Source organism: Oratosquilla oratoria, chromosome 23 (assembly GCF_046742065.1).
Source record: "Oratosquilla oratoria isolate Oo_2021 chromosome 23, ASM4674206v1, whole genome shotgun sequence".
Lineage (NCBI taxonomy): Eukaryota > Metazoa > Arthropoda > Malacostraca > Stomatopoda > Squillidae > Oratosquilla > Oratosquilla oratoria.
Window position 1 is genome coordinate 37,126,622 of NC_134799.1, and position 25,431 is coordinate 37,152,052.

At 37.4% G+C, this 25,431-nt stretch overlaps 1 protein-coding gene across 1 annotated transcript in view; it reads left to right on the top strand.

Moving 5' to 3' along the window:
• The window catches only part of Mob3 (MOB kinase activator 3), a 30,560-nt gene extending 6,054 nt beyond the window's left edge, over positions 1–24,506 (top strand). The window contains exons 2-5 of the mRNA XM_076206970.1: positions 9,486–9,636; positions 9,756–9,983; positions 14,349–14,464; positions 14,659–24,506. Of these exons, the coding sequence (XP_076063085.1) occupies positions 9,486–9,636; positions 9,756–9,983; positions 14,349–14,464; positions 14,659–14,823 (660 nt within the window). The 3' untranslated portion in view covers positions 14,824–24,506. The remainder of the gene's footprint in view (positions 1–9,485; positions 9,637–9,755; positions 9,984–14,348; positions 14,465–14,658) is intronic.
• The last annotated feature ends 925 nt before the right edge of the window (positions 24,507–25,431 follow it).

Here is a 25,431-nt window from a genome sequence, read left to right on the forward strand (position 1 = left end):
AACCATACACGGATTTAAGAGCAAACTAGACACTGCGAGATATATAAAGAAGGGACACCACGAGCATAGCTTCCCTTCCTGTAAGATACAAATAGGTAAATATATATATGAAGGAAATAATAGTAACACAGAAAGAAATAATGGATCAAATAATAAACCTCAATGTCAGAAAATCGCTGAGCCCGGATTAAATAACAAATTGTATATTAAAAGAGTGTAAAGAGGAACTAGCAGACAAAATATACATCACTAATTGGGCTATGGGGGATCCAGATACATGGAGTTTCTTGATATGTGAGGTAATTCCTGTATCCCTCCCCCACTCCACCACTGTTCCAACTTCTCATATTTTTAAGAGCAAAAGAGGTGAAAATAATGAAGGGGGGAAAATGCACATTGTAGATGACAAGTGTAGTTGAAAACCATGTCTTCTTTTTTGCATGTATAATTTTTTGCATTTCTTTGGTATTTATTGCTTTTTAATAATAATATTGGTAGTATACAGCTATATACATAGTAGAGATATAACATTTAAATGTACCACCAGATCTAAACCATGTATTATGTTAACACCTTCAATATGGTAATGTGTCCTATAGATTCTCTTCCTATGAGTGACAGACAATTTTATTCAGCCAAGGGATGAACCCCAAGTTGAAGAGAATTTTGATTGAGGCCTGTTTGATTTAAGGGAAGGGTGTCACCCTGGGCTTAATAGAAATGCCTGGCGGGACAACAGTACTGGGAGATTGCATCACTATTGAAGAGGTTAATAGCAGAAGAGTCACATTGTCACCCAAGTTGTTGGACACGTTCAAATCAACTGTGATGTGTATTAGTAGGGAAAAATGTAAAATATTAAATTATAAACTTGTTTTTGCTGTGAAATAACAGATGTGATACAGTGAGTCCTCATTATACGGTACACATGCGTTCCTGAAAACCTTACCACAAATTGAAATTACCATATACCGAACCCAAGTTTCGACTTATGGCATTCGTACCTTCTCCCTGCTCTTTCCTCATCAAAATATCTAATTTTACCTCCAAAACACGAACAGATACCATATCTGTGAATTTTTCTTACTGTAAATAGAATTAAGGGTAGTAATTACCAAATACTGTAACTGTGAATTTACTGGATAAAGAATTACCATATAAGGAGGACTCAATGTAATAAAAAAATGTACAGGAGTTTGGAGATGGTTAATGAAAGTGGGAGGTGGGAGGTAAGCCAGTTGTTTGATGATGACACTGTGCTTGTTGGGTCACAGGAGAATCTAGGGCAACTAGAGTGGAGTTTGAAAAAGTACAGTACGACCTCTCATTAATGGACGTTAATTAGCTGTGTTTGCGGTGTTTTTGTTGCTGTTGCTTAGTGTGTGCAATCACTATGCCACCCAAAAACCACTCCAAATCAAAGGATTATTCACATCAACGGACACCGTTACCCCCCTTTTAGTCCGTTAATGAGAGGTAGTACTGTATGTGACAAGAGAAAATTGAAAGTAAATGTGGGTACAAGTAAGTTGATGAGATATACAAGAGAAGAGGGTGCCAGTGAGTTGGAGGTAAGTTTTACGGGGATTTTACACAATCAAATGTGTTAGCCAACTTGCTCATCAAACCTCCAACACAACATGTTTGAAGAGTTTTTACACGTTTAGACCAAATAGACAGACAACCTCAGTTGGTGCCAAGAGGAGTCAAAGGGGTGGAACATGTCCCTTCCTTACTCAAGACAAGGTGATGGCAATTGGGATAGTGATTGCCCTCAACGAAAAGAAAAGGAAGCGTTCAAAGTGGACAAAGGACTGGTTACTGAAAAGGGACCACATTTCTCATACCAACTTAATGAAAGAGCTGAAATTACACCCAGATGATTAGCACAATTGTATGTGCATGGATGAATCAACATATTTAGAACTTTTGAATTTGGTCACTCCATTCATTAATTGTAAAGACACCGTAATGAGAAAGTCCATTAGCCCTCATGAATGGCTGAGTGCAACATTGCGTTTTTTAGCAACGGACAGATCTCTGCAGGACTTGAGATTTTCAGCTCTTATCACAACTGACACCTTATCTAGGCTTATACCAGAAACTTGTCATGCCTTCTAAAAGAACTACAAAGACAGTTGATTTTTTCATTACATCATCCCGCGTGCACTGAAAGTCAAGTTCTTTTAGCTTTCTATGTAATTCATCTATATCTTTATTTCTTAAATTCCCATGAGAGTATTCTTTCGATTTCACCTTTCACAGTTCTATATGCTTCCTATATATGTCAATGAAATCTACCATAATTTCCCTGTCCTTGTCATTAACGGCACACGTATCATTCATTTTGGAAATAATCGGCAAGTCTGTCACTGAAGGAGCTGTTAAGATGGATGCTACCTCTGCGAGATTTGAGTATGTATGATGGTTGGAGACTGGTGCATGGTCAGACGTTCATGTATGGACATGAACGAGTAAGCTCCGCCCACAAAAGTCGGACCAGATCAGACATCCGTCCAGCACGTTGATCCAACATGTTTACCCCTTTCACATGTAACATACTCTCAAACATCCTGTTGTCAAATGTGTTGGCCAACATGTTTGACTGTGTAAAACCCCCTTTAAAGAGAGAGGTTAGAGGAAGTAGAAAGTTTCAAGCATTTAATGTCACACGTTGCAGGAAATGGAGGAGCAGGGGTGTAGGCAAACTAGAGAGAGGCAAGTAAAGATCTAGGGTAATGAAAAATGTCAGAAATAGGTATCTGGGGATAGATGCAGAAAAAAAAAGACCATGAAGGTGTGATTGTGCTTATGATATTGTATGGGGCAGACTTGGAATTTAGAGAGGGCATAAAGGAACAATTTAAGTGTGTTTGAGTTGAAGTGTTTTGTGAAGTATGGTGGGAGTTATGAGGATGGATAGAGTGAGAAATGAGAGGCAGAGAGCAGGGGTGGAAAGGGAGCTGGCAGATAGTGTTGATCAAAGAATACTGGGATTGTTTGAGTATACAGAAAGAATGAGTGAAGAAAACTAGCAAAAAGAGTGTGGAAGGCAGAGGTGGACAGAGTGAACTTGAGGGGAAGACTGAGAATGAAGTGAATGGATGGGGTGAAGGGGGCCAAGAACAGGGAAGAGAGGGTAAGAGAAAAGTGTGAGGGGAGACTCATTGTAAATGGATGATAAATTGACATGGCCCAAAGGAATTTCTCCTTGTCCTCTCTAATTACTAATGTATGGATGAAGGGGAAGGGTTGCCATGTAATGAAGTGATAGGGGTAAGCCAGCTTTGGATGATGAGCCCTGCTGTGGAGATGCTGTGTATTACTGCATTGCTTGTGACCCAGGAAATTGGCAGGGGGCAGTGATGATTGTTCATCCACAAGAAGCTAAGATAAAAGGAAAAACAGTTGGTACTGAATGGGTGGAGGGGTAGGTGCATACCTTGGCTGGCCACCTACTTTATAAAGGGAAAGAGGCCTTTTGGTATAAAATATGTATGTTGTTCATGACAAATGTATTTGAAGACCATGTTTTTTGCATGTATATTTTTTTTTGTATTTTTCTAATGTTTATTGAATTTTCATCATTATACTGATAGTATATAGGTATATACACAGCTGTGATATAACATTGTTACATTATTAATGTAAGCCATATATGATGTTAATTGTAGAGAGGTGTTGCACAGTTAGCCATGCTGTCAGCCACATTCAAATCACTTGTGATTCTTATTAGTTGAGAAAAAGAAAATGTATATGTTAGTGTCATGTTTCTCTTTAATGCATTTGAAGTAAACCCTTACTACTCATTAATTTAATGTTCATGACTTTAAATCCTTGCAATTTTACATTCTGATAATAATAATGATTTCAATTTGGTTTAATGTTACAAACTCTCTATCTCTCTATCTTATTAAGAAGGTTCAATGGTGGTGCCTTATGGGGAACTTTTTGAAGCAGAAATTTTAATGTAGTTTGCCCATACTGTGAACTTGCTCCCTGCTGGGCTGGACTCACATTGCCCCATTTCTTACCTCTGCCCAAGTAGAAACATTACAAACCACTTGGCATCCCAATAGTAAAATAGAATACAAGTTAAAAATGTAGTGTTTGAATATCATCCACAGTAGTGGTTTGTGACTAACCACCAGATGGCTGACCATCACATAGACATACATTGATACCTCAGAACTTGAATGCCTCAGAGGTCAAACAGGGTGGAATCCAAGCTATTTTTTCAAAAACAATTTTCCACTTAAGTTGAACTTTTCTTGGAATTCAAACACAAATAAAGAGAGCTGTATCATGTGGGACTGCATTGTGTATGTATGCTTCAGTAAAAAGATAATGTCCTAGAAGATTTTAACAGTTCCTAGTATTGAAATATAGATGTACAAGGGTAGAGGGTGGCAATGAGTTGGAAGTAAGTCTAAAAGGAGAGAAGGTGGAGGAAATGGATAGAGTGAGAAACAAGGAGGTGAGGAAGGGAGTGAGAGTAGAAAAGGAGATGGCAGATGGAACTGATGAAACATTATTGGGATGGTTTGGACACATGGGAAAAATGAATGATGAAAGGATGAATAGGATGAAGGAGGCACTGAGCAAGAGGGGAATGTCTGTTGAGCAAGGAAGGGAGAAGCCAGGAGATAGGAATGAGTGGAGAATGACCGTGTATGGATGATACTGTTATGCAGGAAGAGAGGGATGGGGGGGTAGGGGTTGCTTATGTGTGAATGATATTTTGATGCAGCCCAAAGGGATTTCTCCCTGTCTTCTCTTTTTCTGCATAAGAGGACAGAGATGGGGGTTTGCCAATTAAATAAAGTGGCCTTGCTGTGGATTTATTGTGTATTGCTGCATTGCATTTGACCCAGGACAATTAGCAGATGCAGGGATGACCTGTCATCCATGAGGAGCTGAAATGGGAGTGGTGGTGGAAGGTGAAATGGGTGGGAATAGGTACATGCCTCTGACAATGCTTCCTCCTTTATAAGGGGGGAAAGCTATTGGTATATAGATTGACAGGTAGATAGAAAAAAAAAATCATTCTAGTGGTACATTAATGTTCAAATTCAAACAAAGGAAAATTGTTTTGGAGCTCAAATGTTTTAAAACTTGAACAACCTCCAGGAATGGATGAAATCTGAGTTCTGAGGTACCATTGGAGTGTCTGCCAGTTACTTTCCAAAATCAACATCCTGAACTCAAGTTAGATAGCCAGTGACAAAGCGGAAGTACACAAAAGAAACCAAAAAGGCAGATGAATTAAAGAGGCATGTCACATGGTGGCTCTTGTTCTTTTTAACTTTCTTTATATATAAAAAAATAAAAGTTCTGTTTGAAGAACCGCTTCAAGAGAGACCCACATGATGTAAGGACCCTCTACAATTCCTTATCACTTGTATCACTACAACTCCCAACTCAATCCCTTATCCTCACCTACTAGTGGTGACATGGAAATGGCAGAAAAGGGAACAAAGAATATGTCAAGGAAGCAGATGTCAAGTGAAGAACTGGATTAGTATGGAGAGATAAGAAGATGAAGAGGATATGAAGGGGGGAGAAAAAACAACAAAAGTAAAAGCACAAATATGTATGTATGGATTTATGAAAATAACTCATCTGTAAAGCAGCTAAACAATACATATGGTGGTTATGAACCAAAGAATGTGAATGCATAAAAATATTGGGTTGGGGGCTATAGCTTCCCTCATCCCCCTTTGGGATTGTGGCCCTGAATACTTCTTGGTAATTGTAAGGACTTATGATGGGCAACTGTATGCAGTAGTCCTGTTTGACAAATATTAGGGAGGATCTTACCTTACCATGCTTTATCTCCAAAGCTTCACACTCCAACCTTCAACTCAGATACATCCCCAGGGGGGTCTTTTGGTCTCTAGACCAATCTTTATATGTCATAAAACCTTTCAAAATTTTACTGTACTAATTTTCTGCCAATTAGTTTATTATTTGATTGTTTATTTTCTTATATGAGAGGGAGAAGACCCAAATGGTCTCTACTATTCTTTTCCTTGTACTACTCACACTCACACTAGACAGTAGAGCTATGTTTTATTCACTAAGAGATGTACAGGAGCCAATAGAAATGCTCTGGCAGTTGTGGGGCCACTTTTTTTTTTGGTAAAAGAGAGTTGGGGCATCAATAATAAGTGAGTGGTAATTTTACCTAAACCTAGTTTTGCTGTGATGTTGAGCTCTCACATTTCATTTGTATGATTTAATGCAAAATTAAACTCAGCACTCTTGCCAGCATGTTTTTTATATATAATTTGTGTTTTTCTCTTAGTTGTTGAAATGCTGAAAAATCATTCAGCAGCAGTATAAACACTTCTCAAATATGTGTGTTTGATGCATCCATTTCTTGCAGCTAACATAGATTTTATTTATTTCAGCTTCATCCTAAAAAAGTAAGTGATTTTAATGCATGATGAGGGATTGGAATAGTGGATGGTGCAATGTATTTTGTTGCTTATTGTTGCACAGAGGTTTTCTTAAATGTATGGCATATAATATTGGTCTTACACTATTAACTTGCATGGAGGTTTATGGCTTGGGTAAATGTGTTTTATTGTTCTTGAAACCATCATATAAGAATTATAAATAATAAAGCTTTTAAAGAAAAATCTGTGTTGGGTTACTTACTCTTAACACATCCATATGTATTTAATATTTTATACGAAAATGTGTTTTCAGTTAAAGGTAACTATTGAATGGTTTAGAGAACAAAGTGAGGCCCATATTTAAAGTGAATATTATTTTAAAAGTCTGTTGCAGTGATATACATAGGCCAATTATACAAGTTTGAATATTTACAAACTTATCATTTTGGTGGTAGTGTTGGGGATGGTGAAGGTGGTGGTGGTAGTAGTATAGCAAAACAGCATTAAGTGTAGTTTAAGTAGATGTTGCATTGAAGGTGCACAGTGTGTACCAGACATGCTTGTATTTGGTTGTTATATAAAAAAAATGTCACATAGTTAAGGAAGCAGTAAGGTGATTTGTGCACATCACTTTGTAGCTTAATAAGTTTACGCTAAGAAGTAGGAAAATAATTGTTCCAATGTAGACTAGAAAACAAAATATTGGGTGAACATGTCAAGTAAATTTATAAGATTCTAATTAGGAATAGACCTACACATTAGCACATGATTATTTGAATACTTTGTACTCATACTGAATTGTCTACTGTTACTGAAGATAGAAAATGAACATTCATGTGGAAGCATGTGTGACATGTCAAACATTAGCTCTATATTAACAAATTTACTTTCTCAGACTAAGTTGTAATTTGTGCCAGACATTGATTTGTTAAATGAAAATGTTCTCAGCTATTTAGGTATAATACCCACATATGTTGACAGACTTATAAATAAGATTAAGGGCTAATATAACACTAAGATTTGACAGATAGCACCCAAGAATTTAAAGGAAACCACTGATTTTTTTTTAAACATGGTCACAAGTAGCAATATACATGATGAAAGGTAGCCCAAAACTGTACTTTTATCTTCATGAGAGACTTAAAACAGAAGTTATGAATTGCTTTAGAGCTTCACTGAGGGAGCAATTGGCTGTATGAATGGTAAATATGGCTTAAAGTATGTGTGCTTGCTTAGAAAGAGTGACCAAGCATCCAGTGTATGGATAGATATATTTTTTCTACCCTTCCCACTATTTATTCAGAAAAACTTTGCTTGATATCCATATCTAGCTTTTGGAATATTGAAAAAAGATATACAGTCAGAATTTGTAAATATTGTAATTGTTTTGCAATATTGGCTCAAATTATGTAAAAAAAAATATTTTTTTGATTGGTTTGCATTTTGGTGAGCTTCAGGAGCTGTCATGGAGATCTGGGGGGGTTCACATTTCTGGATTTGTGCTTTTGCCACACACCTGCATGTGTTGGTCCTGTGAGATGGATATCTAAAATAATTATCTCTGCTGCCAGTTTTCAAAATCCATCAGGACCCTCACCTCCAACTAGGTGGATAGCCCTAAGGGGGTGCTACTGTCTTCAGACATATCCATGCACATTTAATGACTCAATTACTAAGATTATGGCTGGCCTCTTAGTCCCTGTATTCCATTTCATTTAGTTTCCTTTTATAACACACATGGTGACACAGTGGTGGCATCTTCTTCATTCCTCAACACAGGGGGACCAGAGGAAAAAGTGGTAGTCATAGAAGTGGTAAGTAAAATGGATATAGGATACATACATGTATGTATGAGGACAAAAAAGTATTTATGAGGATAATTGTAGACAAAATGGAGACAAGGATGTGCAATGTTCATGGATATTTAATAACTTTTTGAATGTAATGATGAAAGAAATTAGTGAGGACAAATTTGAAGATAGTTGGAAGTTTCATCTTATACTTTTTGCAAATGTGGTGTTGATAAGAGGTGATTAAAAGAAATTGCAATATTTTACCAATAATTTGGGAAAAATATGTTCAAAAAGGAAACTAAATTGAATGATAACTCTTAGATATATATGTTTAGTAGATATTGCCTACCTTGGAAAATGTATTGTACTTCATCACTGCAGACCAGTACTTCTATTCTTAGGGACATTATTGCACCAAAAACTTGGAGTCATACATGTAGTAAAAGATTTAAAGATGGTAATAAAAAGGAGGGATAGTAGAAGTTAAAAGTGATCACCATTCCTCTTTGAGTGGGTATTAGCCTCCTATCATAAAAGAATGCCGCATGCCCCTAAAGTAATGATGCATAAAGCTTATGCATTCATTGTCCTGTATGGGACCTCAGGGAACTGAGACCAGGGCCAACAAAATGCAGGATATTCAGGCAAGTGCATTAAGTCTTTTGTCTTGTGCTCATGTATTATTTTCTTGTTTGGTGAGCAATGATGAAAAAGATCTTGTTCTTTCCCTCATTTTTGCTTAGGGGCTGTGGAATGGAATGAATGTCACATGAGTACCATGCATAGAGTGAATATTAATAATGCATCTATGTCATTGTTTTCTTTCATGTTTATTTCATTATAATAGTAATAATAATAATAATGATAATAACTGCTGCTTCAAGTTTCGCTGATTGGAAACTGTAGCATCATAGTGGCTGGCACTAGTCCTTTTGCCCCTCCATAGATCTCTCGGGGAAAAAAAATGTTGGATTATCATTAGTATTGTATAAATACAGGACTGTTTCTTTGTTACTGGCTTATTGTAGGAAGAAGGAAGTAGTTGCCAGTTGCCAGTTCTCCATATGTGAAAAGGTGGAAGAAATATTGTTGAGTTAATAGAAATCTTGGGCACACTCCAGAGACTGAGTGTCAGCCCGTCAGGGTTGCATATCTAGGTGAAGGTGAAGATGGTTAGCTGGGAGAGGATTCTCTCTGATTCCCATCTTGTAGGACAACTGCTTGCAGACACCTGTCATTGGTCCCCATTTAATTCATTGTCATATTAAGGTTTTTTGTATTTATTTCTCAGACCTTTCGTCCAAAAAAAAAGTTTGAACCAGGAACACTGAAACATTCTCTGCACAAACAAGCACAGGCATCCTTGAGCTCCGGAATCAACCTTCGATCTGTTGTCAAGCTTCCGCCTGGAGAAGATATGAATGATTGGATTGCAGTACATGGTAAAGCTCAAAAGGTTTTGTTATTTTTGTCACAACTGAATAGATGTTATAGAAGATGTAAGCCATACAACCTCATAGTATGTACCTTCTTTCATCAAGTTTTCTCTTTTCTTACCCAGTGGTTGATTTCTTCAATAGAATTAACCTGATTTATGGCACTGTTTGTGAATATTGCACTGAAACAACATGTCCCACCATGTCTGGAGGCCCTAAGTTTGAGTATCTATGGGCTGATGGAGTGAAGGTGAAAAAACCCACACCCCTACCTGCCACACAATATATCTCACATCTCATGGACTGGGTGGAAGCTCAGATCAACGATGAACATATTTTCCCTGTCACAGTTGGTAAGTGTAACAGTAGATTTTTTTATTATCATTAATATAAATATATATATATATATATATATATATATATATATATATATATATATATTTATATTTGTATATATATTTGTATATATATGTACAGTTAGTCCTCCTTATATGGTAATTCTTTATCCAGTAAATTCACAGTTACGGTATTTGGTAATTACTACCCTCGATTCTATTTACGGTAAGAAAAATTCACAGATCCGGTATCCGCTAGATATTTTGAAGAGGAAAGAGCAGGGAGAAGGTATGTCTGCCATATCCTATTATTACATGTTATAATGGGTTCGGTATATGGTAATTTCAATTTGTGGTAAGGTTTTCAGGAATGCATATGTACCGTATAATGAGGACTTACTGTACTGTCTGGCCAGGGTGAGGCAGACAGTAATTTTGTTGAATCTGGAAAGACCCATATGAGTGGCATGGTTTCATGCCAAAAATTCTGTCTACCTATATAAAGCAGGGAATGGGTGAAGCTTATCAGCAAGCCAAGAATTAATCATGTAAGTCATTGTCATGTCAGTAAGGAGGGAGATTGTGTGCTGCAACCCCTCCATCTAGGGCCCCCTCTTGAACCCGACCACTTCATCTTCTGAGCCACCCTGTGTTATCAATATGAGCAATACTAAGGATTTGGGTGCAGAAACCATAGCCCACATAATTGCCCTCAAGAAATCTGGTTGGCAAATGAAGGAAATTGCTTCTGCTCAAAATATCATTCACACATAACCACTTGCTAGCCTCCCCATCCCCCCACCCACTCCCTTCCATGCATCACAGCATCATCCATATACAATCACTCTCCATTCACCCCTATCTTGTGTTTTCTCTATTTCCTTCCTCAACAGACATCCCCCTCTTTCTCAATGTCCCTTATACGTACTCCATCTATCCATCTCATCCTCAGTTGCCCCCTCCTGTTCACTCCATCCACTTCTGCCCTCCACACTTCTCTTACTAATCGTTTTTTACTCATTATTTCCATGTGTCCAAACAATCCCAATACTCTTTCATCAGCCCTATCTCCCAAATTCTTTTCCACCCCCACTCTCCTCACCTCATTTCTCACTCTATCCAGCCTAGTAACCACTACCATAATTCTCAGATATTTGATCTCAAACACATTTAATCTCTTCAATATAAGCCAATTTCTCTCTGGCAGCATTAGCTGCCTGATGTATGATGATGCATTACAATACTCGCATTATAAAATATAAAGTTAGAGCTGTATGACTTGTTCTCTTTCATTCAGAATGTTAATAACCACAGAAAATATGATCAGGCCAGTTCACAGAATATGGGGGTCACTCATCTACAACAACAAAATAAATATAATCAAGACACCAAAACCAGCATCCTCATATACCCCCTCGCTCCTCATGATGCTCACATAAGCGTCATTGTTCTTGCTTATGTTCCATTTTTTGTCCTATACAGTGCTGTCAGCACAATCACCTTTTCATATAATCTTCTTTTAGTATCCATTCCCAAATGTCTGTTTTTTCATTACACTTTTTAATCCCCTAAGGCAATTACTTGTTTCTCTCAATCTCTATTGTACCTCCACTCCTTCCTTCCCCACCACATTGGCCCCCAAATATCGACTAAATTGACTAAAACATATGAATCTGTTTTCCCTAAAAAAGTGTAGACTCAGAGGTGACTTGATACAGGTCTTTAAAATTCCAAAGGGAATTGACAACATCAGAAGTGACAAAATTTCCACATTGAATGAGAATCAGACAAGAAACAATGGTCTCAAACTGTCCGGAAATAGATTAAATTTGGAAGTGGGTAGAAACAACTTCGCCAACCGTGTAGTTAATGAATGGAATAAACTTCCTGCACAGGTAGTACAATGTAGTTCAGTTCGAAGCTTTAAGAATCATTTAGATAAACACCTAAGCAAGATGCTGTAATGATTATAATTTATTTTATATTATTTGTTTTTGTTTTGTTATCATTTGTCTGTTTGATTCTCATTTATTATTAATTATATGTCAATTTATTATTATTTACTATTTACCTGTTTGTTTATTATTTAACTATACCTATGCATTTGTTTATGTATCTTATTTGTTATTTACATTATTATAGTTTTTATTTATTATTTTATTATTATTATGATTTTTTTCACATCCGACCTAGATATGGACCAAAAGGTCTCCTGTCGGCATGCTCCACCTTTTGTAATCCTTTGTAATCTAAAGCTGTTCAATTCCTCCAGCCTCTCCCTTAGTACTCACTTCCAATTTGCTGCCATCCTCTCCCCTTGTACATCTCCTCACCTTACTTTTATCCACATTTGTCTTCAACTTCCTCCTTTTGCACACCTTCCTAAACTCTGTTGCTAACTTCCATAAGCCCTCCTCTGATTCTGCTACAAGTGCAGTGTCGTCAGCAAACAACAACTGGCTTATCTCCCATTTTTCTTAATTTTCTTTAACCATCTCCAATCCCTGGCCCATTAGCCTTGCATTTACCTCCTGTGGGAGAAAAAAGTAGTTGTAAAAAAGTCAGAAGGAAGTTGGAGCATTGAAAATGGAATGTAATTTAGGCCTGGTCCATAGACCAGGTTCTGGCCATTCATTGTGTCATCTGATGTTTATGTGTCCAACTATGTAGGATTATGTACTGGCTACACTAAAACAACATCACTATAACATCTACATTCAGAAACCAAAATCCTTCCCACAGAGCAATATGTAAGTGATAAGCATAATTTTATGCAAGGGCCCTTGAACTCTTCCACCTCTCACACTGCATCACACAAAAACAGCTCTTTAAACATAACACAGAAACAACTTCAGCAGTATTCTACACAAATATCTACAATAACCTGCCCCTCAGTATCATACAGTACATCCATACAAAAGTACATGCACACTCAGGTCACAAAACAAACACTCCATTATAACCAGCCAGATTCTATACTTCACCAAATTCACCCAGAAATCCACCCAGCAGATGCAACACTCACAAGAAAAGAAAGAATTACACTAGCATTCAGATCACCACCCTATCTTAAAACAGTTCCAACACAAAATTGGCCCGGCAACAGACTCCAGTTGCCCCATATGCAAACACCTTATAGAAGAGAGAACACCTTTTATAAAGCACTGCTTTATATTCAACCTTACCAGATACATACATACATATATATACCAAGGCTTTTTCCCCCTTACAAGGGAGGTAGCCAAAAAGGGAAAGGCATAAAAACACTCCCAACCATTTCATCCCTACATACACTCCACCCTCCCTCTCATCTGAGCACCTTACCAGATAGCAACACAAAATATCATCACCAAGTGACTTACAGGCTGAACCAGTGGCTATGGCCAGCTTCCTGGGAGCCCACAGGTCTCCTGGAAGAGGAACCAGGAGAAAAGATTGATTAATACTTTCATGTCACCAACCAGAATGTGGTTTGTAATATTTAAGGGGATTGAATTGTGAGAAGTACCCTTGGGTGTTGATGTTCTTGGTGATATGTAGTTATTGTTGATGTCATGAGCTGATTTATTTGTTTTTGTGTGGTTAATATTTGTGATGTCATTTTATTTGATTGATCTTGTTAGAGAAATAAATTTTCATGCAACAGTGTAATAAAACATTTATATTGCACTCTGTCAGCTTAATTTTTCTGAGTTGTGCGTGTTTATATATATATGCAAAATAACCACAGGGGAAAGGAAACTTGTAGACAGTAAGTACTTTCGTATATTACATCTGAAGATGTAATATACGAAAGTACTTACTGTCTATAAGTTTCCTTTCTCCTGTGGTTATTTTGCATTTTTGTATCACGGTGATGTGATTGCTTGCATATGTATATATATATATATATATATATATATATATATATATATATATATAAATATATATATATATATATATATACTTCATTGAAAGTGATGGCTAATCGTGCATTTATTATTTCTTTAGATGTATTTTCCATATGTCTTACTATGGACTTATGTTCCTTGGAAAGGAGGTTTATGATATATAGAAAATACATTTAAAAAAAATAATGAATACACATTAAGCCATCACTTTCAATGAAGTATGTATAAGAGAAAATCTCTTGCCCATATATACTATCAATATAATTTTATATATACATATATATATATATATATATATATATATATATATATATATATATATATATATATATATATATATATATATATATATATATATACATATATATATATATATATATATATATCTGTCTCATGGGTCACAAGATCACATCCTGATGTATACCTTAGCACATTTACTGCCATAGCACTATCTTTCACAAGGCATATTCTAATGGTTGGATCAACTTTGCAGATGTGCCATTCCCTAAAACATTTATTCCATTGTGCAAGAAGATTTTAACAAGACTTTTTAGAGTGTTTGTCCATGTGTACATCCACCACTTTGACAGAATAGTTGCTATATGTGCGGTGAGTATTTTGTGGGAATGTTCATTTGTATAAAATGTGAATGTGAATATAATTTGAAAGTAATTTGGGATCATGAGTTTAAAGGATGTCACAAAAATGATAAGTTGATATTTGATTATTGTAAATTTATCTAATTTTTAGATTTTAATTGGTTTATGCTTTTTGTAAATTTCATGTTTGATTTTGATTTGCAGGAAGCCCATGTAAACACCTGCTATAAACACTTCTATTATTTCATCACCGAGTTTGATCTAGTTCCTCAAAAGGAACTTGAACCACTGAAGGAGATGACCAGCAAGATGTGCTTAGATGAAGCAGAATTATATACTGACAGTCGGAAATTGCAGCAATCGTCATGAAGTTACTAAAGTGTCACTATAAGTGCTGACATTGACCTGACAATAAAATCCTAGCCCACACACCTGCACATTTGTGCTGCATTTGGTCCTCCACCAGCCCCAGCACAGCATGATCAAGACTTAAGTACCTGTGTAGGCTCAGTTGCACTTACGTGCAAGAGTAGGGTGTATGACAAAATGTGTTTTGTCTGTATGTTTGCATTTATATGCCAGCCCTCTATGATTGTCTGTATGTGTGTATCTTTGTAGATGTATAAATATTTACATTAGTGTGCGTGTGTGTGTGTTTGTGTATGTATGCATGTGTATGTGTATGTGTGTGTTTATTTACCTGATTGTAATATACAGGAAAGGAGGTAAACGTATGGTCCTGTTATTTTCTCTTACCATACAGGTTTTAAATTCACTTATGTTTTTAACTTGGGCTGTACCAGCTAAGCCCAAGAGCTAATGCATATCTGGAAAACTGTGTTTCTTGACATCCATTACAATTTCTTGTTCCCATGATCTCATGACTCTTAACTCTCCCAGACTAAGAGACCTTTTCTGTCAGTTTGATCTATTCTCTTTAATAAACTGAACAGTACTATCAAATTACCTTTTTCTCTTTCAACAATGGCAGGTCCAGTACTTTTAATCTTACTTCATATGTTTTATCTGTAAGACTGGGAACCAATTTGGTCATTGCCCTTTGTATTCTCTCATATTTGTTGATATCCTTCACTTCATGTGATGACCACAACATAGCTATATATTCCAGTATTGGGTGTATTAGGCCTTCAATGATTTTATCATTTCTTCATTCATGCTGTGAAAAGGTACTTTTATTTTATTTTATTTCTTTTTTTATCTGTTTCACCCACAGATTTCCACATGTTTATCAGGTATTTACTCACACACACAAAACACACAACTTGATGGCACAGTGGTAGCATTCGCAGCCATCACTATGGTGGTCCGGGTTCGAATCCTGCCTAGGGCTGAAATAATTTCAGTATCACTGTGCTGCAAGTCGTTACTCCAACTCTTGTGGACTGGGAGTCGGGGGTGTGTGTGTGTGTGTGTGTGTGTAAGGTCACAGCATTACCCATAGATCAGTCATATATGAGCTCACTTCCAGGAGGGAAATAGCTGTTGATCATGAGTCCAGCTCATGATCCAAGACCATGGTGAATCTCACACATACACACACACACTCTCTCTCTCTCTCTCTTTCTCATTCTTCTCTCTTCTCTCTCTCTCTCTTTCTCTCTCATCAAAAAGCCTTTTCTGCATATAATCTTATAAGGGGGTGGCCAAGTCCAAGGATACAATCACCTTTTACCAGTTCCACACCTATCCTTAAATCTATTTGTTGTCCCTTTCATTTTAGCACCTTGGTTGGGTCATCCATGCCCCCTGCCACATTGTTTGAACCAAAGGCAGTGCAGCAAGACAGCATTTCCATTGCAGGGCATAACAGCTGAAGCTGGTTTATTCCCTGGTATTTACTAATTGTTGTATACCTTGTTTTAAGTTATGTTTGGTCTCAGCTTGTGCTAGATCATCTAAGCTATTCCAAAAGCATATGCATCAGTATGGAGTACTGGATTATTTTTGCATATCCTTCAGACTTTCTGTCACTTGTGATTATTACTTGATGTCTTCTCTCTCATCTTTGCCCATCTCCTTCAATGCTCAGAACACTGCCGTCAAGATGGTAAGCTATCATTGATCAACTCTTTAAAATGTCTCTTCTTTTGCTCTTGTGTTTGAACCATTTCCCACTTTAAAATGTCTCTTCTTTTGCTTTTGTATTTGAACCATTTCCCATTGACTAATTCATTGGTATTTTTTAGCCTTTATCCATTTCTAGTACTTTGGGCAAACCAGCTTTGGTTGTTGGATCCTGTTGTGGTGCTGTGTCTTGCTGCATTGCCTCTGACCCAAGCAAAGTAAAGGGTTACAAGGATGAATCTCCATCCATGAGGAGCTGCAATGGGAGGGACAATAAATGGATTTTTTGATAGGTGTAGGGTGGGTGTGTTATTTGACTTAGCCACCCCTTTGTAAAGGGGAAAGGGTTGTTTGATATATGTATGTGTATTTATGTATTTTAGTTATTCATTTATTTACCTTTTACACTTCATACACAGCTGCTTGCTCTCATTTTAGTTTTATCCTTTTTATATGTGTGAAAAGTGTTTGAGATAAATGGTGGGTGTTGCAAGGATGGGTAGAGTGAGAAATGTGGAGGTGAACCAGAGAGCAGGGGTGGAAAGAGCTGGCAGACAGGGTAGATCAAAGTGTGGCTTGGACATATGGAAAAAATGACTGAGGAACAACAAACAAAAAGTGTGGAAAGAAGAGGAAGACCAAGAATGAAGTAGGTGGACAGGGTGACAGGTACATGGGAAGTGAGAGGAATTTCTGTTGAGCAAGAAAGTAAGAGTACAGGAGACAAGTGAATGTAGAGTAGTTGTAAATAGACAAGGGAATGACATGGCCCAAATGTATGTTCATTTTGTATATTCTGTAAATTTCTTGAGATGGTGGTATGTGTGTGTGTGTGTTGGGAGGGGCTGTGGAGGTAAACCAGTTTTGGCTGTCATGCCATGCTGTAAAAATACTTTGTTCTGCTCTGTTAACTTTGACCCAGACTAGTGGCAGGGAACAGGAATGATTCCTCATCTAGTAGGTGCTAAGATGGGAAGGACAACAAATGGGTTCTGGATGGGTATGTAATGGGTGTAGGGTGGGCTTTGACTTGGCCACACTACTTATAAGTGGGAAAGGCCTTTTGGTATATATGAATATGTATGTATGTGTGTATATATATATATATATATATATATATATATATATATATATATATATATATATATATATATATATATATATATATATATATATATATACATATATATGCTTCAACTCTTCAACTCGGGTCTGAGGTACTGTATAGATTCTTATGCACCAAAGAGCAATTATTAGTTTCTCACTAGACTTCTGCTCTTTTCATTCTATTAACCATGTAGTGTCTAAATAAGTTCTTGATGGTAATTTAACTTGTACATTTTCTTTTAGAACATGTTAAATCGGTAAACAACATCTAGAATACACCTCTCATAATGGGGTGGCCAAGTCTAAGCATACACCCACACTACACCCATTAAAATATATTCATTGCCTCCTAATATTTTAGCACTTCATGGATGAAGGGCCATCCCTGACTCCTGCCGCACTGCTCCTGATACAGTGCCTCTGCAGCAGATCCTAACAACCAGAGCTGATTTACTCCCATTACATCATAACATAGTGAAACCTCTCGTCCACTTCAAAAGTTTATGGGACAGACAAGAAGAATATTTCTTCTGGTCACATCATTCCTTCATTAATTTGCAATCTCTCTTCTTTGGATACAGTTACCCCATACAAGTTTCTGTACAGCCATCCCCAGATACCTATTTCTCATAACACTTTCCATTCAACCCAAACATTTACATGCCTCCTTTACTCTATAATTCACCTTCATCCCATCTCTCCATTGCCTGTTACTTGCAACCATTATTACATAAAACTATATACTTCTTCTATTATCTTACTATTACCACTCCTTGTACATTATCTTGCTTTTGACCACATTTTCTCTCAACATTTTTCCTCTCACATACCCCTCCAAACTCAGTCATCAACTGTTTTAGTCTCTTCTAAGAATCAACCATAAGTGCATTGCCATCCACAAATAACTAGATCATCTGCCACTTCCCTTCACTCTCATTTATCAACTCCAAACATCTGTCAAGCACATTCATATTTACTTTCCTTACCATCTTACCTATGTATATGTTGAGCAGTTATGGCAACATCACACAACTCTGTCACAGCCCCACTTTCACCACAAAACCACTCAATCTCTCCATTCTTGATTCATCCTCACTACCCATTCATAAAACCTTTTGATCACCTGCAATAGACTTCTTTCTATCCCATATATCTACAACACACTCCATCCTTGTCATTCTGCCATCCCTGTCAAATGCCTTTTTCTAAATCCTTGAAAGCCCAAAAGCCATCCTAACCCTTTGCCAGACACTTGATTTGTACACCTACACTGCTCTTCTCCAGGTACTATCTCATTGTTATAATAGTTGATAATTGATAATAATGATAATAATAGTAATACATGTAACAAAAGGACCCTTCCTCCTTTCAATGGGTGTGGCTAAGTCAAGCACACACACACACACCCCACATTCATTGCACGCTCTTCCAAAAACCAATTGTTGGTCCCTCTATCTTGGCTTTTTAGTGGATGATGATTTTTTTTTTTTTTTTTTCTTCATCATCATCTTTCCTTTCCAGAAAGTCCTGTCAAAGGTCATACACATGCACCCACATGCATGCATGCCTGCTGTTAGAAGTTCAGATGTTTATGTTGCTGTTACATCATTTAACAAAAAAAAATAAAAAATGGTATGTTGCAGTATTTCTGCAAACAGCTCTACAAAGAACCTTTATTATGATAACATACAGTCGATACATTAGGGACTGTTCTGGGGCACCCCTACAGACCAGAGCCATACATCATTTATCTATGTTAGAGTTTAAAATCTGTATTCATAAAGGAAGGATAATACGTTTGTACTACTAGAGGAGCCAAGAAAGGAGGGAGGGAGGGGTGGTGAATGGGAGGGAAGTATGTGGGGATGAAATGGGTGGGAGTGAATTTATACCTTTGACTTTGGCTACCTCCCTTGTAAGGGTGAAAAAAAATGTTGGTATACAAATGTATGTATGTACTATTGCTGTCCACTTGAACCTATCATTTACCACTTCTATGACTCTACCTCTTCCTGAGCCCTTGTGGTCAGGAAAAAGAATGCTGCCACCATGATCCCATGTATGGTTGTAGAAGGTGACTGAATGGGACAGAATGAGGGGACTAGGGATCCCCCACTGTATTTTGGCAGGTTTTGAAGATGATTGGTAAGGAAATGAATCTTGCTGACCTCCATTTCATAGGACTGCTACAGGCAAGTGCTAATCAGTCTGTGGCTATTTGTTTTTGATATGCCAAGTGTTGTATAATGGGAATATGAGAGCTACAATCCAATAAATGGCATGTGGAGTGTAAAGAAATAAATCGGGAAAAAAATGATTAGGGGTAATTGTGTACAAGAACAGATTTATGAAGATGTTCATGATAGGATTAGGATTTTTCTCTTCTTCCTTTCAGATTATCTGTAATAGTACTGGTAATGATAAAACCATGGATGAAAATATGGTGAAAGTATAGGTAGACTCTCACTAACCCAACACCAGTGGGATCTAAATAGTGCTGGATTTGTGAAAATCTTGATTCCTAGAATTACATTGAACACCAGCTAACCAACTCTATATCTTTAAGATACACCTAGGTCTCTTAATCCAATACTTGTCAACCACCACTTGTGCAGACGTTTGACCCAGGATATAAACCTGCTTTGGGAGTTAGCCCAGGACATAAAACACCACCAATTCTCAAAGTGGGTCAATGTCCTGGTACCAAACATCCTCACAAGTGGTGGCTTGCGAGTGTTGCAGAGACCTAGGTGTACTATGTAACTCAGTACAAATTGTGCTAGAGCATCCTAGTACAGTCACATGATTTTTTGATGACTTATATTTTGATGGTAATTCTGCATTCTGCTGTTTTTAGTGTTCTTGTCAGCATTGAATATCTACTCAGGACTTAATTTTTCATTGGTAACAACAAATGGCCACAGACCAATGATGAGCAATTGCCTGTGGCAGTCCTATAAAATGGAGGTCAGCAAATTTCATTTCCTTACCAAATTTTGAAAGTAATAAAAAGATGTTTTGGAAATGATTAAGAGAGGATGAGAAGGCAAATCAAGTAGAGAAGAAAAGGTAAAAGGTGCAGATGGAGAGATGATAATGGAGGTGACAGCAGTAAGAGGAAGATGGGCAGAGTATGTTAGGGAGTTGCTAAATGTGAAGGGGGACAGGGAGGGAAAGGTAGTTGCAGTGGGACGCACTAAGAAAATGACAGTGATGAATGAGGAAAATGGAGGAGAAATAAAGAAAAATGAGGTGAAAGCAATTATTAAAATTAGAGCTGGTAAGCCACAAGGGATGGATGGGTGTCATGTGGAGTGTCTAAAAAAGGGAGGTACAGTGATGATGGGCTGGCTGATGAGGTTTAATGTTTGTATAAAAGAGGGTAGAGTACCGGAGGATTGGAGAAGTGCCTGTATAGTTCCATTTTACAAGGAAAAAAAGAATCAAATGTGAGTGTAGTAAAAGTAAGAGGATAGCAGCAAATTGGAACTATTAAAAGAGAGAGACTGTAGGAAGTGGATAGCTTTAGATACTTGGGTGTGAATGTGGCGGGAAAAGGAGGAGTGGAGGTGGAGGTAGAATGAGAGAAGCAAGTAAATGCCTTGGGGGATTAAAAAGTGTAATGAGAAATAGACATTTGGGAATGGATACCAAGAGGAGATTGTATGGAGTGATTGTGCCAACAGAACTGTATGGGGCAGAAACATGGAACATAAGAAATGAAGAGTTTAAATGTGTTTGGGATGAAATGCCTGAGAAGTATGATAGGGGTTACTAGGTTGGATAGAGTGAGACACAAGGAGAGTGGGGGTAGAAAGTAAGTTGGGAGACGGTTGATGAAAGAGTATTGGGATGGTTTGGACACGGAAAGAATGAGTGAAGAAAAATGAGTAAAAAAAGGTATGGAAGGCAGAGGTGGATGGAGTGAATATGAAGAGGTGACTAAGGATGAGATGGATGGGGGTAAAATGGGCATTGGGAAAGGGGAACGTCTGTTGAGGAAGGGAGAAGACAGAAGATAGGGATGAGCGGAGAATGGTTGTGTATGCTATGATGCATGGAAGGGAGTGGGTTGGGGATGGGAGGGTGAGGGAATATGTGTAAATGATATTTTGATGCAGCCCAAAGGGATTTCTCTCAGTCTTCTCTTTTTCTGCATGAGGGGATGGAGAGGGGGAGTCACTGATTAAATGAAGCAGCCTTACTGTGGATGTGCTGTGTCTTGCTACATTGCTTCTGACCCAGGGCAGTGGGCAAGATGCAGGGATGACTCATCATCCAGGAGGAGCCAAGATAAGAGGGAGGGAGGGGTGGTGAATGGGAGTGGAGTATGTGGGGATGAAATGGGTGGGAGTGGATTTATGCCTTTTGACTTTAGCTACCTCTCTTGTAAGGGGGAAAAAGCCATTGGTATATGTATGTATGTAACAATTTTGCTACTCAAAATATTTTGCTGCTGCCTCCTTGTTAACTTGATATTTCTCATCACACTTCATAAAATAAGAACCTGTAGTACTTACATGAAGATTAAACCAGTTTATCAATACTTTATCTGGCTCTAAATTTCTTCCATCTTCCATTTTTTTTCACATCTCTCTTTGAACCTCTATCAGCAAAAAAAAAAAAAAAAAATACATTAGTTTATCTTTGTTTCTATATCATACACAGTGGAAGAGCCAATATTGAAACACAAATTCTTCACCAATACACAATTTTCCATTTTTTCATTAGTTCAAACTTAGTAGTCAATAATGTGTGGTAATTTCACCTCACAGCACAAGATGCAATTCAATCGTTCACAAGCACCATAACAGGTGTTAAGAGTACATTATAATAGATGAAGAAGGAAATTGTTTGGATGTGGGCAATGACCAGTGCTTCTATCCTTAGGGAAAATATACTAAAGAGGCAGAATCATAAAAGTGGTAAAGGAGAGGTTTAAGGAAGTTAGTACAAAGGAAGGACAATAAAAGTTAAAAGTGGTCAGCTTTCAATTTTGAGTGGAGATCAGTCTCCAGTCATAAAAGAATGATGTGTGACTGTGATCCATAGGTATGTCACTAAAGTCTCAAAGACGTTAACTACATAGGTTTTATGAAGTCAGTACCCCATATGGGGGCTGTGTTTACAAGAGAAAGCCAATAAGTGAACAGATCTACTGCAATCAAAATATTATGCAGCAGGTTGGTGCTGTGGCCTAGGAATTTTTAAACTGGCCTAGGAATTTTGAAATCAGTGTTGAATTAGTGCAGGAACCAGATTACAGATAGTTGTATTAGTGGTCTACCTGTCTTAGTAATCAAATACCTCAGACCTAGCTTGGAAAGTCTGTGATAGTATGGAGGCCACATAAAAATGAGGATACAAAGAGCCATCATGAGATGGCCACAAGCCTGTTGGGTATGTAATACACACAAGATGGGAGAAGGGCAATATGATCATATTGCATGATCCTGGGCAACGATTTCATAGATAACAGATTGTGCTTAGTTTTCTAGATGTAAAGCAATAGAGATTTGATTTAAAATTAGATAAGGAAAGGGATGGAAAAGATGTGAAACAATTCATGTAAAATAACCTATCAGCAGAATTGTTGTTTGCTCAAAGCATATGAGAGCTCCAGAAAACTGGTGAAATATGGTCAGAGGATGGAATATTACAAGAATAAGTCTTGTGAAACAAGGATATAATAACAGTCACAGAAACATAGTACATGCAACTCATGGGCTTATGTTTCTGTTTAAGTGGATCGAAAGGATGTTACTGAGCTAATGTCTTCAGTATAAATTAGTTGTAGAGAAAGATTAATGAGGAGAGATATAAGCATAGGGGTTGGTGGAGATTTAGTCTGAGGGCGAGAATCTCAAGAAATGTTTCTTGGAGTGTCAGTATTTTTATGCTTCCCAGACCCTCATTCCTTTAGAGGTTCTTATTATTGGCCTTGAGTATTTGAGAAGCTTTATATATATAGATATATTTACAATAAAGTTTTAGAAGTCAAAATGCTGTGCCTGAGCCACTTGACATAAAGAGCAGGAGCTGGAGAGGAATGTGCCATGAATGAGTGCTAGTCAAGGTGCATATGCTTTGGTTTGCTCCACCTGCTGCTCTTCACTTTGAGTCCTTCTTCTCTTCTGCAACTGTTTAGTGGTCTGATTTTTAGACTACAGGTTCAGCCTTTAATCACCAGTTCTTCAATTTTTGCCTCTGTTGTCCTCATGCCATAGGTTGTGTTGCCCGTACAGTTTTAAGTTGTGCTGTTGTTCTTGTTGATGAAATTTGAACTACAGTAACTTTTCATTCCTTGTTCATTTGTACTTGCAGGCTTTCATACAGTGATTTATCCAAACATGTGTTTTATTAACCTTTGCAGATGTTTAATTTCATAAATCCATGATCATGTTTTGTTTCAGCATTTTGAAAATTTCCTTATACTGTTAGTCTGTCATGTTCATTGAAATGTGTTTTTCATGAAGTTTCTTAATTATCCTAGCACTTGGTAGGTAGTGTTTCTGCATTCTCTGTCATATGTTTGATTATAGCAATTGAATTTTGTGCATATATCTTGAGTATGTTTTCATCTGTGCACTTAGCACAAGTTTCTATGATATTACAACCTTCTTACCATCATATCAGACATCATATATCTTTTGAAATTGTTTTTCACTAAGAATTGTTTCTTGATTGTCATATTTAGCACATATGAGTAGTGTTTCTGCATTAGTTCTGTGTACATTATGTATTCATCTGCATTTTGCATAAGTTTCTGTGTTACTATTGCAACTTCTTACAATCGTATCAAGACAAGCACATGTCCAGCAACTGTACACTTTCACAAGTAAATTCCCACAGCTGCCAAATGCTTTTGACTGACCTGCCATTAGAATATTATAGATTCATTGTAAAGTCTAAATTATTCAATGACTGAAAATAAAATAAAAAAAATCATATGGCCATGTGAATCAAAGGACACAGTAAACATGTGGGTATTCTATTTGACCTTACAAATCGGTATGACTAAATATTATGCTTATCAGTATAGAAGGCCTAAAATTGGATTTGGAATTAGGAGAAGTAAAAAGAAGAAGTTTGAATGTGTTTGAGATCAAATGTCTGAGAAGTATGGTAGGGGTTACAAGGTTGGATAGATTGAGAAATGAGGTGAGCAGAAATGGAAAGGGAACTGGCCGATAGTGCTGATGAAAGGTTATTGGTATGGCTTGGACACATGGAAAGGAGTGAAGAAAGATTAGCAAGAGATGTGGAAAGTAGAGGTGGTTGGTGCGAATTTCAGGAGATAACAAGGATGAGATGGATGGATGGGGTGAAAGGGGATTTGAGCAAAGGGGATGTCTGATGGACAAAGAAGGGAGAAAGCAGGGATAGGGGTGAGTGAAAGACAGGTGTGTTTGGATATTTTGACACAGCACAAATGGATTCCTTCCCGTCTTCTCTATTTTGTGCATGGGGAGGGGGAAGGGGGGCTCACAGTGTAAGTAAAGCAACCCTACTGTGGATGTACTGTGTCTTGCTACCTTGCTTCTGACCCAAGCAGTGGACAGGAGACAGGGATAGTCCCTCATCCATGCGAAGCTAAGATAAGAGGGAAACAAGGGTGATGGATGTGAGTGGAATGTATTATGGTTCGGAGATTTGAGATTCATTTAAATAAACACCTAAACAATATGCTGTAATGCCTGCCAATTGTTTGGTTCGCTTGTTTATTAATTTCTTTGTTTAACCGTCGATTCTTGGCATCCGACCTAGTCATGGACCAAAAGGTCT